Raw genomic sequence first — 15,507 nt, 5'->3', positions numbered from 1 at the left:
AATCACGAGTGTTTATATATTCTTTCACATTTTTTGTACCTGTATGTATGTCTTCTTAGGTCTTACCTATACAAATACTATACTAGTTTATTTTAATTTTGGACAACAACATGTTAAGTAAAATTTATCCTAGTAATAATAATAAGGAACTCTCATAATAAAAATAAATAATGACTATTTTTTTTTTAACTTATATAGAATAATAATATAAAACTTTATATTTAATATACAATATGTTGTATATATTAATATGGCTATTGTATTTTATAATAAATCTTTTAGCAATTAAACCTTAAAATGATCAAATAATTTTTTCTTAACGGGTAGACACAGGTTACCCACGTGTTACTCTCATGTATACCCGTTAAGAACCCGTTATTAACGAGTTCTGAATGGGTCACCCTATAATGACCCGATTAGTTATCGTGTTGACCGGAAACCCGTTATTTTCGTGTTGTGTCAGAAACTGTCGGGTCTAGTGCCATGTGTCACAATCTGTTTACAATCTTTGAGGATAAGTTTCGATCAGATTTTTAACGAATGACAACATGCCACGTGGCACTATCTACAACCTAATCCTTTCTTTTTCCTCCATATAACCTATCATCCATCCTAGGAAATCACACACCAAATTCAAAATCTCTATCTTTATTCATAATTTATGTTTCCTTTTAACAATGTCTTCTTCAAGGATGTTGTGGGAAATCGATCAGCAAGAGAAAGAATTGTTTAGGCAAGGGGAGGATATGTTCAATCTCCAAGGGGCGAAAATGAGATGGATGAGGAAGAGGATGAGGAGCGTAGAATGAGAGATGATGAAGCAAGAAGTCAAAGAGCTTCACATTCCCATCAAGTCATCCAAGCTGTGGCTGAGATCTCTAGGCTCAATTGTTCCACAAACATTGATAGAAGCAGGCAACAATGAGGTACGGATCTCTTCGACGATTATTTTGTACATAACAGTGCATTCCCTGATATGTACTTTAGACGTCGTTTTAGAATGAAATTATATTTGTTCAACAAAATCATGATTGCTGTTTGCAACCATGATTCTTACTTTGTGCAAAAGAATGATGCTTTTGGTGTTATGGGTCTCCTTCTTGAGCAAAAAATTACTGCTACCTTGCGGATGCTTGCATATAGAGCATCTGTAGACGAAGTGGATGAGATAGCAAAGATAAGGAAATCAACCATTCTTGAGTCCCTGATGAGGTTTTGCTCCAAAATCAAATTTATCTACACCATAGAGTACCTCTGGAGACTTACTGAGATGGACTTGCAAAGGCTTCTGAAGAAGGGTAAAATGCGAGGCTTTCCTGGGATGATTGAAAGCATCGACTGTATGCACTGGACCTAGAAAAACTATCCAAGTGCATGGCAATGAGCTTATGGGGACAGAAAATGAGCAAAAAGTATCATTTTGGAGGCGGTGGCATCATTTAATACATGGATTTGGCATGCTTTTTTCGGTGTTCCGGGAGCCCAAAATGACCTTAATGTCCTTGTCCAATCCCCAATGTTCAACAATGTCTTGCAAGGAAAAGCACCAAGAGTCACGTATTGGGTTAACGGACATAAGTATTACGGGCCAGACCACCTAGCAGACGACATTTACCCAAGGTGGACATTGTTTGTCAAAACAGTGCCACATCCGCGAAGTGAAAAAGAAAAACACTTTGCAAGTTACCAAGAAGGGCGTAGGAAGGATGTGGAGCATTGTTTTGGTATCCTTTAAGCTCATTAGGCAATTGACAGGGTGCTGCTAGAATGTTTGATTTAGAGTCGCTTCGATCCATCATGATGACATGTATCATTCTTCACAACATGATTGTGGAAGATGAGTATGATTATGATGCCATTGATGAATATGAGCCAGACATGATGAACAATTCCAAAACATAAATATATTGTGCTCATGACGCCACTGAAGAACCTATGCAACATGAGCCATTACAAAAGGATGGACGTTACAATGAAAGGCTCATTCAACGATATACTTCACTTCATGACTCATACATTCACAAAGCCTGGCAAATTGACTTGATAGAGCACTAGTGGGAATTGAAACAAGCTCAAGAAACTTAAGTTCATTCAGTGTGTTTGTTTTTATTTGGTGTGTTTATTTAATTTTATTTGGTATGTTTCTGTAATTTTATGTGGTGTGTTTATGTCCTTTGAATAAAGATTCTGTTAGTTTAAATAAAATACCAAATTAAATAAATATACTCTTAGTTTAAACAAAGTACTAAATTCAATAAATTGGAAACAACATAAAGTACTCTATTCAATAAATAAGAAATTACAACTCAAAGTGATTGGAAAATTATGGGCTCCGATTAAAAACAAATTCCCTAGTCCCTTGTGAATGGAAAATCATCACCTAACTAATTTGTGGTGCTAGGACCTTCTTTTATTGCTCTCGCTTCTCTTGCATGCCTCCTTCGCACCACGTCCACTTTCTCCGTATTCCAAAAATATTTAGAATTTGGAGACATCGCCTCTACAGGCTCCTTCATAATGTCACAATCTTGTTGAGCCCTTCATTTTCCTTTACGCTCTTCCCTTTCTTGCCTAAGTAGCTCTCTTTCTCTCTCATTAACTTGAAATAATCTCTCAGCGGTTGGAACTTTTGGCTCATCCCTAGCCTTATCAACCTCAAATTTAGTCATTTCCTCATCCAAAGTCAATTCACCTTGGCGAGCAAGTTCTTCCATATGTTTTGCATAATCATTCTTGGAAGCACTCCCTTTTCTCTTTGAAGCCTTCTTACCTTGAGGCCTACTTGGATAACGAGTCAACCCCAACCCTTGTTCAGGGGTCACTTTCGGCACTTATTCTGTGTTGCTCTCATGAACATGCGAGTCATGATCGGGCGTAGAGTGTAGTTGGGTGTTGTTCATGACAACTTTTGGACTGACATGCACAACTCTGAATTTAGGACAATCCTTGACAATATTCCAACATTCCCATGGGGTGAATGATTTGTTTTTGTTTTTCCCATTATACCAAGCTTGTGCTTGAAGTGTCTACACAATGCAGGAGAAGAAATAATTATAATCAAAGTAGCTAATGTAAATTTGGGTATAGTACAAACAAATAAATAATATATTGTTACCTGATTCGCAAAATTTTCTCCACTTCAAATATTACTACTAGCTTGTGCCAAGGCGTTTCTCTAATGAGTAAATGATTGGCTGAGTATTCTCCAACGACTGGACAACAATTCTTTCGTTCTTTCCCACCAATTTTCTCAAGAAAAAGGGTATGAATAAGACTCCACATTTCTCGCAACTACATCTCATTACCCGTTATCGGATCATGAGTAACTTCAACCTAGTTAGAACACAACGTAACATCTTCAATAAGTGTCCAATTCATACCTGCATCATTAGTCATTTTGTTGGAAGCCAATTGGATTGAAACCTTGAGAGAAAGATTGGAATGTGGTTGAAAGTATTTGAGAAAATATGAAATTGTGGTGGAAGGTAGAAGATAATGAGAATGTATTTATACAAAAGTAAAATAATTTTTTTTTAATTTTTAAAATTTTTTATTAACTTAATTAATTTATGCCGTTGGATTAAAAAAAATTGAAATCCAACCCTCCAAATTGTGCCACATGGCACAATGGTAAGATTTCTGATTTTTTTTTCTTTTTTTTCTTTTAATTTTTTAATTTTTAAAGGCGAATAACGTGGACCGTTGATTTGAAATCCAACGGTTGATATTGTGCCATGTCATCTAGTCGTTTGGAGGAGGTTTGAATTTTTTTTTACCGTTGGAAAACCAATGGTCCAAAATAATTATCCGTTGAAATCCAATGGCCTAGAAGCTGCCACGTGCCCCCAGGAAACGGTAAAATTTCAAAATCAAATCGTGGGCCCCACTGACTGAAAAGTTGTCGATGACGTGCCCCCACGCACACTTGTGCGACATACGCCTGACGCAAATTTTTTTAATTACATGGCTTACATCAGCCTTGCATCATCTGGCCTCAGGCGGTCGGGCTTACGATTTGAGCCCTCCCTCTCACTCGGGCCCCCCCTCAGCCCAATCACCTGCATGGGTTGGAGCAAAGAAGGGAGGCAATTGACTTGAAAAAGTCCCCGGTCCATTGGGCTACTACAAACGCTGGAGTTGATCTTAATACCCTCACACCCCATACTCTCAACATACACCCCACATTTTTTTACCTACACTCCACTCCACATTTAAAAAAAAAAATTTTTTACTAAATGAAACCAGGTTGAAGAAGAATGTGGGGTTGATAGAACGTCCCCATGAATCATTGGATTGAAGATTTTCATTGTATGTACAAAACAACCAATCATATGTGCATCTGCGAGAGCTTTCGGTATCACAGCCAAAGAGGCAAGTAGCTTGACTTGGACGCTCCTCTCCTTCCCTTCCTGTTTGGGTGTAATTTGAAGCGCCATAATGAGAGTCCGTAAATTTTGAGTCCCCTCTGTGAAAATCGTCATAACAAGGCATATTTGTTGATTTCATACGGAGATGAAGTTGTAGTGGTACGGTGAATGAAAATCAGGAGGTTATTGATCAATATACCTGTGCTGTAAAGTTGTGATCAATGTGTTTGTGATTTCATTGATTTAGGTTTTGTACTACAATAGAGGATGAGATTGGTTTTGAGAGTTGAAGAAAAATAATTGTAGGATATACATGTTAAAGTTGTGATTTGGGGTGTATTTAGGTTTTTTTATTTAACTTTATGAAGTTAAAATTGTCATTGCACATTTGAGGTGAATTTAATATTATATGGGGTGCTAATAAAAAAAACTTTTTAAAATCCAATGAAATTAAAAAAAAAAGTGAAAATTGAAGAATAAATCATAAAGGGAAGTGTTATTGACACTCCAAAAATCTTATTCTACACTACTCACAAGTATTTTTTTCTTTCTTAATATAGAAAGTTTGAAATATAAAACAAGATTTTTGAAGTGTTAATAACAATTCTCAAGAAAAATTATAGCATTTGTGAAGCTGCGTGGCAACTGTCGTGGTCTGCCACTACAGAGAGAGAGACAGAGAGGGGAATCGCGAGAGACAGAGATAGTAAGAAAAAAGAGAAAAGCCGCGTTCTTTCACACAAATCCCCGGAAAACTATCCAACGCCCTCCTCCCTCCCTCTCTCTCACCCTCCCCATCACCCGATCGCCGCCAATTCGTCCTCGCCATCTGAAACCCAATTCCCCCTTTCCTGCAGAAAATTTCATTTTTTTTCCCTCCCCCTCAAATTACACGCAATCTGTAGATCATATATCAAAATTATACAAAACACAGATTTTTAAAGTTCGTAATTTTCTCAGAGTTTTTCTTAGCTCGATCAAACCCACCTTTTCTTTTCCCAAAATTCGATTTCTTTGTAGCTCAGTTGTGACCAATTTCTGTCGAATTCCTATATGGACGAGTTCGGTGTGTTGACGGAGCGATTTGGGTTGAAGCCCCAAGGAAAATCTGCTCCGATGGCCTCATCGAAACGACCCGCCGCCGCCAATGACGCTCAATCCTGGGACTTCGGGGTCGGTTCGGGTGTAAGCACCAAAACGTCGTCGTACTCCTCCGGATCTCCTCCCGTCAATCCCAATTCCGATTACGCGTCCTTCTTTGATGGTCCGAACGGGCTTTTCCAGTCGAGCTCTAACGACAAAACACGCAGCTTTGGAGGATTGGACGACTACGACGACATCTTCACCGCACCCAGTAAGCCAGTAAAGCAGTCGGGTGGCTCTTCTTTCAATTTCGACTCGATGTTTGTGGGTTCGAATGCGAAAACGTCGTCGTTTGGTGGCTATAATGATGACTACGACGTGTTTGCTGGAATGCCTGGCCTTAAGAGCTCTAGTTCTGGTAAGAGTAGTGCAAAAGATGATGACATTTTCGGGTCATTTGCTTCCGGTTCGAAGCAGAGTGCTCCGGTTGATGACTTGCTGGGTGATCTTAGCGGAGTGAGACAAAAATTGCAAGGATTGAACGTGAAGAACGATAGAAATGTTAATTCGGCCGGAAAGGTGGCCAAGAAGGGAGGCGATTTTGATGATTTGATTCCGGGGTTTGGTGGAAGCACCCCTTCCAATAATGGGTATGTTTGTTTTGATCAACCGAATGATAGGTTAATCAGTTAATCAATTTTTTTTTATGTCGTCTTAGTTTAATGTCAATTGATGATCTTCTTTTTATGGCTAGCTTAATCATTAAAAAATGGGATTTCATTAGATTTTTCGTAATTTTGGTGATACATTGTGTTGTTTTTTTCCAGTTTAACATTCCATATATAATGCAGCACAGTTTAGTCTCGTCGCTGTCTCAGCCTACTGCATTTACTGTTGTAAATTACTCTTATACTTCTGTTGAATGAAAATGGAAATGTTGTTCAAATGTGCGTGTTACCTTGGTTTGTTCTCGGATGTGATTACTCCGACTTACTTGATCATAGCAAGTTGTATGACTTTTGTGTATGGATGCCATAATGTAGTTACTAATGTCCCTATAAGTAACCTGGGTAAGAAACGCAGATGTTCTCATTTTAAAATCTTTATGTTCAGAGCACCCGAAAATCGTCCTCGGCCATCAACCGTTCATTCAACTAAATCAAACTTCGGTTCATCTATGGACGACCCCTTCGTGGTGTTAGAGTCAGTTTCTACTTCAGCTTCAACACTTGGATATGATTCCTCCGATATTTTTTCAGAACTGGAACAGATCAGTAAGCTCAGCAATTCTGGAGGAGCAAAACCCGGCGTTTCATCAAATAGTTCCACAAAGTTGAAATCCCCTCCAAAGTCAGCACAAGCTTCAAAGGGAGATAAAGGTTTTCCTCCTTCCTCAAGTTAAAAAGCAAAGTTGAATTTTATTTTTCCCTTCATTACACGCTTAATTGATTGCAGAAAGGAGCTCTGGTGTGTCTTCTATTGATGAACTTGAGGAATTTGCCAGAGCTACGGTGCGAAATAATGCAACTGGACGCACAAATGTTCCTTCTCATGAAGAAAGGGTAGAGACCTCAGCCACCAGACGAGGCAGATTGATTGAAGATGATCTAATGGGTTTCAGATCAAACAGTGTACCAAGGTCAAAACCTACAAATTTGGTGAGAAGCATAACTTTAGTAAGATGCTATTTCCAACACCAGTGACTTATGTAGTTACTTAACTCGTGCAATTTCCAGGACTCAGTATTTGATTCGCAGACAAACAACAGAGGAAGACCTACGCCCCAAAGGGCATCTGTTACCTCAAATAGCATGAAGAAGTCTTCATCTGCAACTGGTCTTTTTGATGGCCTTTTTTCGATGGATGGAGGTAATTAGTTGTTAAAAGTTCTACTTCATTTGTAGAAAAGCCTCTTGTTTTGCCGATTTCTATGATATTATTGTTTGCATCAGCTTCCACTGGGTTTGTAGAATTTGAGGAAGTTGAAGGCGAAAGTGAAGAAAGACGAAGAGCCAGATTGGCACGTCACCAGAGATCACAGCAGCGTGCGGTCTGTGTTTCTCTCTCTTATCACTTTGCTGTTTTTCTTTTATTGCTCTTCTTTGTCTCTTTTTGTGTTTTGATGACTGCAAAAGGAAGGTCCATACAAATGAACTAGCTAAAGTGAGGAGCAGATAGAGAGAAGTTACTTGGAAAAGGACACAATAAACAAACATGAATTGTACAAGACCTTTTTTATTCTAAAATTTACTATACCTTCGGGGTTTGTTTCGTTCTTTTGACCCCTTTCCATGTTATTTCCTGCACTACGATAATGCAATGTTCGCAATTTGAGCATAATGTTACTCAGTCATAAGCTAGGTGAAAAACAGTTATTAAAAATTAAATGTTATTTATCCTCGTAAGGTTCAGCTACATCATCTTGATGCTGGATCTAAGATCTATAGAACATAGATAATGTTCATGATGGACTGGCCTGCGAATTTATTGTAGATTTAGGCTTAACTATTTTTGTATCTATACTCTGGCATAATTTGACTGTTCTTTTCCTCCTTAATTAGTTGCAAGCAGTGGCTGATATGAACCAACGTGATAGAAAGACTCGGCAGGAGCAAGAAGATAGACGTGTAAGTATTATTTAATCCATTGCATTGGCATGTATTTCATGATTTTGTGCATGGGGATTCTTTACAAATTGGTTGGTTATCTATCTTCAATCTTAAAATATGCTGTAAATTATATCTTTTGGGTCTAGGAGTGGCTTGTATTTCGTGCTTTTATATGGTTTTGTTTTTACATCACCGTTGTTATATTTATTGACCTAGTTGTATTATTCATATTGCTTTGCAGAGAATTGCCGAGAATTTGGATATTAAAATAAAGAGCTGGTCTTATGGGAAAGAAGGCAATATGCGTGCATTACTGTCATCCTTGCAATCTGTATGTAATATTACATAGAAGTATGCTTTGAATATTTTGCATAAACTATAGTTTTTGAGTGCACCATAAATGATCGGCTGTCCTTTGTCTTCCCCTTTTCTTTGTTTTTTGAACATCTTACTATAAAAGTCTAAACGGTTTTTTAGTTATCTTTCACTTGAATTCTGAGCTTTATAAGATTTCAAAATTACGCGTTCACAACATCTGAAGGCAGTATGTTAGAGTTACGTGTACAATGACGTCTGAAAGAAAATTGAAACTTTCACTTGCTTTCTTGTACAATAATGTTTGACCTTCGATTTTTGAGTTGTTTAGAATTTGGGCCTTATTTGCGTCATCACCCAAGATGTCATAAAACCTTTTGAGTACCAACTAATTTGTTCTTTTCGGGAATGATGAACAGGTCCTTTGGGCAGAATCTGGATGGGAGCCCGTTTCATTGACAGATTTGATCACTTCTGGTTCAGTCAAAAAGGTTTATAGAAAGGCCACATTGTGTGTCCATCCTGATAAGGTTCAACAGAAAGGTGCTAGTCTGGAACAAAAATATACTGCAGAGAAGGTTTTCGATATCCTTAAGGTACCTCTATCAACGCATCAAATATTTAATACAAGCAAAGTATCTATATTAAGGCTTTATTAAGCGTTGGTTTCTTACTGGAACAGGAAGCTTGGAACAAGTTCAACAAGGAGGAACTCTCTTAATATTTTATACGACGATCATTCTTTAGAGCTTGATACGTTTAGCGTTCACAAAGGTTTCTCTTTGGGAGCGACGAAGCATGTGCTGTGGAAATTGCCGGTTCGCAGCTGTAAAGCAGAATGAGATGAATTTCGCTTCCGTTTTCTATTACAAATTTACAAGACTTTCATTTTTATCTGTAAAATCCCTGGTGAGGACAACTTTCGTTTATGGTTTTGTATATTAACGCTGTCACGAAAATATTACGAATGGGATGTAATGAATCTCTGGCATCCCGATTGTTATGATATTAAGAACTCCAGTTCATCATCCCGCACCTCTGCGTTGGTGTAGCTACAGTTGCCTTGTGTGAGAGAAATGAGTTGTTGACCAGAGAGATTCATGTTTACAAATTTTCTGTCAACAATTTCCATGTCCGACCGGATGTGGATTTTCCTTTGTTGTCATTACTGGTGCATTTAAAGTTTGCCGGACACTAGTGATAGTGGTAGAAACTAACATAAATTAAAACCCTCTTTTTGATACTTGTAGTATATGAAAGTGGGATCGGTCTAGGTCGGGGATTACGAGATGTGCTAATCAACACTAACTTCACTCAAAAACTGAAAACTAGACTCAAATAACACAAAACTAAGCTAGACTGACTCAAATAACTCAAAACAAGCACTAAGGGGTGATTTGGACGAAAATCTAACTAAATTGACACAAAATACTAAGGGGGGTTTGTTTGGACGAAAATTGACTTAAAACTAATAAGTTGCAGAACTAAGTAAAGGTTGCACGAAATTAAGGTGACTTAAGGGGGTGAAAAGCTAGCTAGAGGGTCCTTCTCCACACATGACACATATGCATACAAATCGATTTCCAGTTATTATTCCTATAAACCATGAATGACAATGCCCGAAGTTAACCAGTAACTGCACAAATTAAACATTAGATTTTCCTAAATTCATTGAATTGGACTCAGCGACGCAACCAAATTATTCTTGTCAAGTTCCCTATATGAACTGCATAATAGAGATACATATAAAAAATCATTAAGTTATGTGAAAATCATAAGCATTGACATGACATTTGTAACTATGAACTGCATGATACTCATGCCAGGAATTTACTTAACGCGATCGTGACTAGCAACCTCCACTACTTGTAAATATAAGTTCATAACTATTAGGTGAAACTCCCTTATATTTTAGCATCAAATTCATGCATGCAAACTAAGTGGGCCCTCTCAATCAACACACAAGAATAAGTTATCAGTCAAATAGTTAAGTAAATTGCATTCACGATTTATGAAACAATAACTGGATGTAATCAATTCATATCACATATATGTTCATGGCTGTGAATTCACCTCTAGCTAAAGCGAAATTAGTTCCACATATCTATCATAATTGAAGGGCAAATTAAAACAAACATTGAACTAAAACTAAGGATAGAATACACCTAGAAACGCTCCAGCAATCCAAAGGCCTTGAATGGCAGGCACGACTCTAAGCTCTCATTCCTTACAAAGCTGCGGCACAAAGTGTTTAATTTCTGATTTTTAGGCTCTTGTGTCTATTATGCGGCAGATGTGGGTATTTATAGGGCTAGGGGGCACGGCAAGGTTTTGTTGGAGAAGGATTACACACTCCAATCCCACAAGGAAAAGGCTAATTCTATGGCAGAAACCAGGGAGAATAAGGAGAGGGTGGTTGCGGCAGATTCTTAGGGGAAAGGATAAGGTAAGGTGCTGCATAGATTTAGGCTTCTAGAGTTCTGATATTAGGTGTTCTAATGTGAAAATAATTCCCCCATGCAGCTGGAAATAAGGTAGGATAGAATTAGGATAAGGTTAGGATAAGATAAGATAAGATTTTGGATAATGTTCCTTCTGTTTAGCTGATTCCTTATCTTCTATATCTTGAATTAATTTTTTCAACTCTTTAGCCCATTCCTAGCCTCTTTTGATCTTCAAAAACGTCCATCCACCTCGCTCCATGCATATGCTATCCATTCAAAGCCCAAAACTGCTCTAAAATACTCTAAATTGCCTTTTCTTGCAACTTTTGCCATTTGAACCTACAAACACACAAAAATAGCTTAAAATACTCTAATAAATATAAACTAACTGAGTAAATGCAAGGAAATAGTCTAAAAAAGTTGCATAAATATGCTCCTATCAAATTCCCCCACATTTAGCTTTTGCTAGTCCTCGAGCAAAACAAAGAAAACAAAACACAACCTAAACCTTCCAACAACTGGCTCAGGGATTTCCAATGAAACATGAAATGTTAAAAATCACTACTCACATAGATTTTAGTTATCCTTACCCGCGAGCTCATACTTAATTGCAGTCACCACTCACTAGCTCGCATTTAATCAATTAAAACAACATTTTAAATGTAGTAACATGCCGTAGAGAATCCCTCAATTCCTCACAGGATGTACTCTCTATTTTCACATAGATTTTCTGACTACACTCCCTATACTAAGTATATGTGAGAAGATTGATGTAAACATGTAGACTAGCACTCACATATGTTATAACAAAGAAGGCACTTTCTGGAATTATTAATACTACATGTATTTGATCTCATGAATGGAAGGCCACTACTTAGAAGCGAGAACCAGGGATACCATATGCTTATACCAATTTGAAACTCCACATATTGAAACACATAACAATCAAGATAGAAGTCTTAGGGTTGTAACGGGGGTAAGGTATTGGCTAACAAAGAAAGGTTAAGGATAAACAAAGGTTCTTAAAGTAGTAAGCAACATAATGAAATCAACACTTAGAATTCAACTTTTGATTGCAGCATCAAACTTTAAACACAAAGCAGAAATTTGCACAACACTTAGGGCCAGATTCAACTTTTTTGAACCCTTCTTCAACAACCAACACTTTTGAACTCCATCTTACTTCTTTTCAACCTTTTTTTTTTCTTTTTCTGCACAACTTTTTCTTTTCTCTTTCTTTTTCCACATTTTTTTTTCTTTCCTTTTGAAACGCAAAACGTACTCCTTCACCAATTCACAAAGACAAATTCTTCCCCCACACGTTTTTCTGCATATTGTAGATCAAAAGGAATTCCCAACAAGTCATGCTCCACTATTCTTTAAGAACAAGGGTGTGGATAGTCCTATACTAGGCTAGGTAGGGATAATGGAGGCTAACAAAGAAAAATAGGCTAAATAAGGTTCAAAATGGTTAAACCTACAATACATATGCAAAGGGTAAAACTTTTTGGCTCTTGTTTAACCAAACAACTTCATCTTGTTATTTGTTATGCACTCAATTTTATGCTTTGAATGAAACAGGCGTGAGTTATAGTATTGGAACTAAAATGTTGAAAAAGCATTCTAAGTAGCAACGAAGCAAAGAAACAATGATATCATGCAATGACTAGAAAACAAAAACATCACAGATTAATAACTCTCCAAATAAAGTTTAGGCTCAAGTCTCTCAGGGTTGTAGCGTTAGTTTGAGTTTCTTCCTTCAAGCATGTTACAAAAATTGATTTTTTCTCTTTGTGATTACATGTGAATTTGTAAATGACAACTACATCTAAGCATTAACCAAAGAGCATATCAAACTTCCACCCATGTTTGTAACTTTCTTTAACAGTCATGCAATTAAAAACCAAATTCTTATCATTGTGTTGGAAGGTACCCCAAGACACAAACACTTAACAAAAATGACTCTTTTTGGTATTTTTTCAAACTATTTTCAATTTTTTTTTTTTTTGTTTATTTTTTGTTTTTTCAAATTTTCGTATTTTCCTTTCAAAACACATTAAAACACTTAAAAACAAAAAGCACCTGTTTACCCTCCCACACTTAAACCAAACATTGTCCTCAATGTTTCAAACATAGACTCACACACGAAAGCAATCAAAACAACTAGCAAGCTTGACAATCATGGCAAAGTAAAAGCAATAAAGAGTAGGGTTAAGGAACGCAAATCTGGTTTTGGAGTCGGAGATTCTAAGATCTCATTATTCGAACACATGGGTTGCCTCCCAATAAGCGCTTGCTTTAACATCTTCCAACCTGACGATACCTCATTTTAAGCTCCCCTAGGGTCCACGGCATGGAATTGATCTTTGAATGGAAAGTGATACTTGAAATGATCCGGCAAGGGTTTAAATTCTAGAGTGGGTGCCTAAATCATCAACAACCTGTTAGTAGAAAACGAAATTGAAATCCGAGGAGGTGGCTTACCTGTGTGCTTCGACAAGAACTCAAGGACAAACACCACTTCTTTGAAAGTTTCAGGAACTTTGCACTCGACCAAATTTGGTGTGAGGGTTTTGACTTGTCTTGTGTCATAAAATCCAACTTCTTTGGGGTTGGTTGTCTTAAGTACATCCTCTTTGATGAATTATTGATATTCACAGCCACTTCTTTCTCTTGAAATATTCTTCTTGTTGTACAAAATTCTTTAAACAATTCAACACATTCTGGAACTTGATTTGTTGTACCAAGAATTGGGATATTACTTTGCACCTTTGGAAGGGCTTCCAAGATGTCTTTTTCACTCTCTTCTTCCTTGGAAATCATGAACCTATAAGGAATAAGGACATTTGGTGGAATGGGGTTAGAAAGAATTGAATTTGGAACAACCTTACCTGAATTGGATGGTGTAAGAGCCTTAGAAGGCTGCGGCAAGAGGTGTTCTTCCCTTGCCGTGGCCTTGTCTACCTCTTCTTCTTCTTATAGCAGCTATTCATCCACGCTATGATTGTGTTTGGATGTTTTTAGGTCAGCTCCAACCTCTATACTACTTCCCAAGGTGATAGCTTCAGCGATATCAAAATCTCTCGTTGAATTTACAATGGTTGAGTTGGAGAGTTCACTTTGTTCTTGAATTTTCCCCATGAATTCTGCGATCTCTCCAAGTTGATTTTTCAATTCGCTTATCTCCTTAGCTTGGTTTTGTAAGCCCTACATCAAAGAAGTTAGTACATCAAGAATTTTATCATTATCTATGGACATACTTGAATTTGATTGGAATTGTTGTGTGGGAGGCTATGGTGGCTGCATAGATCTTGAATAGAACTCCTCAGATTGCTGCCAATATCCGTCTTGTTGAAATTGTTGAGGTTCCCTCCACATAAAATTTGAATAATCTCTCCAATCTGAATTGTAAGTGTTGGAAAACAGGTTGTTCCTTGATTGATTATGGCCTCGATAACCTCAGGCACCTCCATTCTCAGTTAATTGAGGACGTTGATGAATCTGATATCCTTGCCTATAGGACACGCCAAATGTAGGGACACTTTGCATTGTGATCCCTTCGATATATTGCCACAACTAAGAAGTAAGATTCGCCATTTGAGCTTGAAGACTAGCAATTGCCATGTCTTGCTTCTCTAGTACCTAAAATCAAAGAAAGAAAACTAAATCAAATATCAAAAGTAAAATAAACAAAAAACAGAGGGATTAGCAATTTTACTAATCCCCGGCAACGGCGCCAAAATTTGATGTGGTACAAACTAACACACAAATTAAAACCCTCTTTTTGATAGTTGTAGTATACGAAAGTAGGGATCGTTCTAAGCCGGAGATTAGGAGGGATGCTAATCTACACTAACTTGACTCAAAAACTGAAAACTAGACTTAAATAACACAAAACTAAGCTAGACTGACTCAAATAACTCAAAACAAACACTAAGGGGTGATTTGGACGAAAATCTAACTAAATTGACACGAAATACTAAAGGGGGGGGGGTTTGTTTGGACGAAAATTGACTTAAAACTAATAAGTTACAGAACTAAGTAAAGGTTGCACGAAATTAAGGTGACTTAAAGGGATGAAAAGCTAGCTAGAGGGTCCTTCTCCACACATAACACATATGCATACAAATCGATTTCCCGTTATTATTCCTATAAACCATGAATGACAATGCCCCAAGTTAACCATGAACTGCACAAATTAACCATCAAATTTTCCTAAATTCATTGAATTGGACTCAGCTTCGCAACCAAATTATTCTTATCAAGTTCCCCTATATGAACTGCAAAATAGAGATACATATCAAAGATCATTAAGTTCTGTGAAAATTATAAGCATTGACATGGCATTCGTAACTATGAACTGCATGATACTCTTGCCAGGAATTTACTTAACGCGATCATGACTAGCAACCTCCACTACTTGTAAATATAAGTTCATAACTATTAGGTGAAACTCCCTTATATTTTAGCATCAAATTCATGCATGCAAACTAAGTGGGCCCTCTCAATCAACACACAAGAATAAGTTAGCAATCAAATAGTTAAGTAAATTGCATGCACGATTTATGAAAAAATAACTGGATGTAATCAATTCATATCACATATATGTTCATGGCTTTGAATTCACCTCTAGCTAAAACAAAATTAGTTCCACATGTCTATCATAACTGAAAAGCAAATTAAAACAAA

At 37.2% G+C, this 15,507-nt stretch overlaps 1 protein-coding gene across 2 annotated transcripts; it reads left to right on the top strand.

The window, feature by feature from the left end:
• Positions 1–4,989: 4,989 nt before the first annotated feature.
• Positions 4,990–9,402, top strand: LOC137737211 (Chaperone DnaJ-domain superfamily protein). 2 transcript variants are annotated; one of them, XM_068476631.2, is made up of 9 exons: positions 4,990–6,100; positions 6,564–6,829; positions 6,906–7,108; positions 7,187–7,319; positions 7,403–7,500; positions 8,012–8,077; positions 8,301–8,390; positions 8,794–8,970; positions 9,057–9,402. In XM_068476631.2, exons 1-9 carry the CDS (start codon positions 5,421–5,423, stop codon positions 9,093–9,095), a joined length of 1,752 nt encoding a protein of 583 aa, XP_068332732.1. In that variant the 5' UTR covers positions 4,990–5,420; the 3' UTR covers positions 9,096–9,402. The 2 variants fall into 2 exon arrangements, with proteins under 2 accessions (XP_068332732.1, XP_068332741.1); XM_068476640.2 differs by having other exon boundaries at positions 4,992–6,100; positions 7,421–7,500.
• Positions 9,403–15,507: the final 6,105 nt, after the last annotated feature.

The sequence above is a fragment of the Pyrus communis genome, chromosome 15 (genome assembly GCF_041283825.1).
Source record: "Pyrus communis isolate YQ-2024b chromosome 15, ASM4128382v1, whole genome shotgun sequence".
Classification (NCBI taxonomy): domain Eukaryota; kingdom Viridiplantae; phylum Streptophyta; class Magnoliopsida; order Rosales; family Rosaceae; genus Pyrus; species Pyrus communis.
The sequence above is the reverse complement of the archived record's forward strand: the minus strand, read 5'-3'. Positions and strand labels throughout refer to the sequence as shown.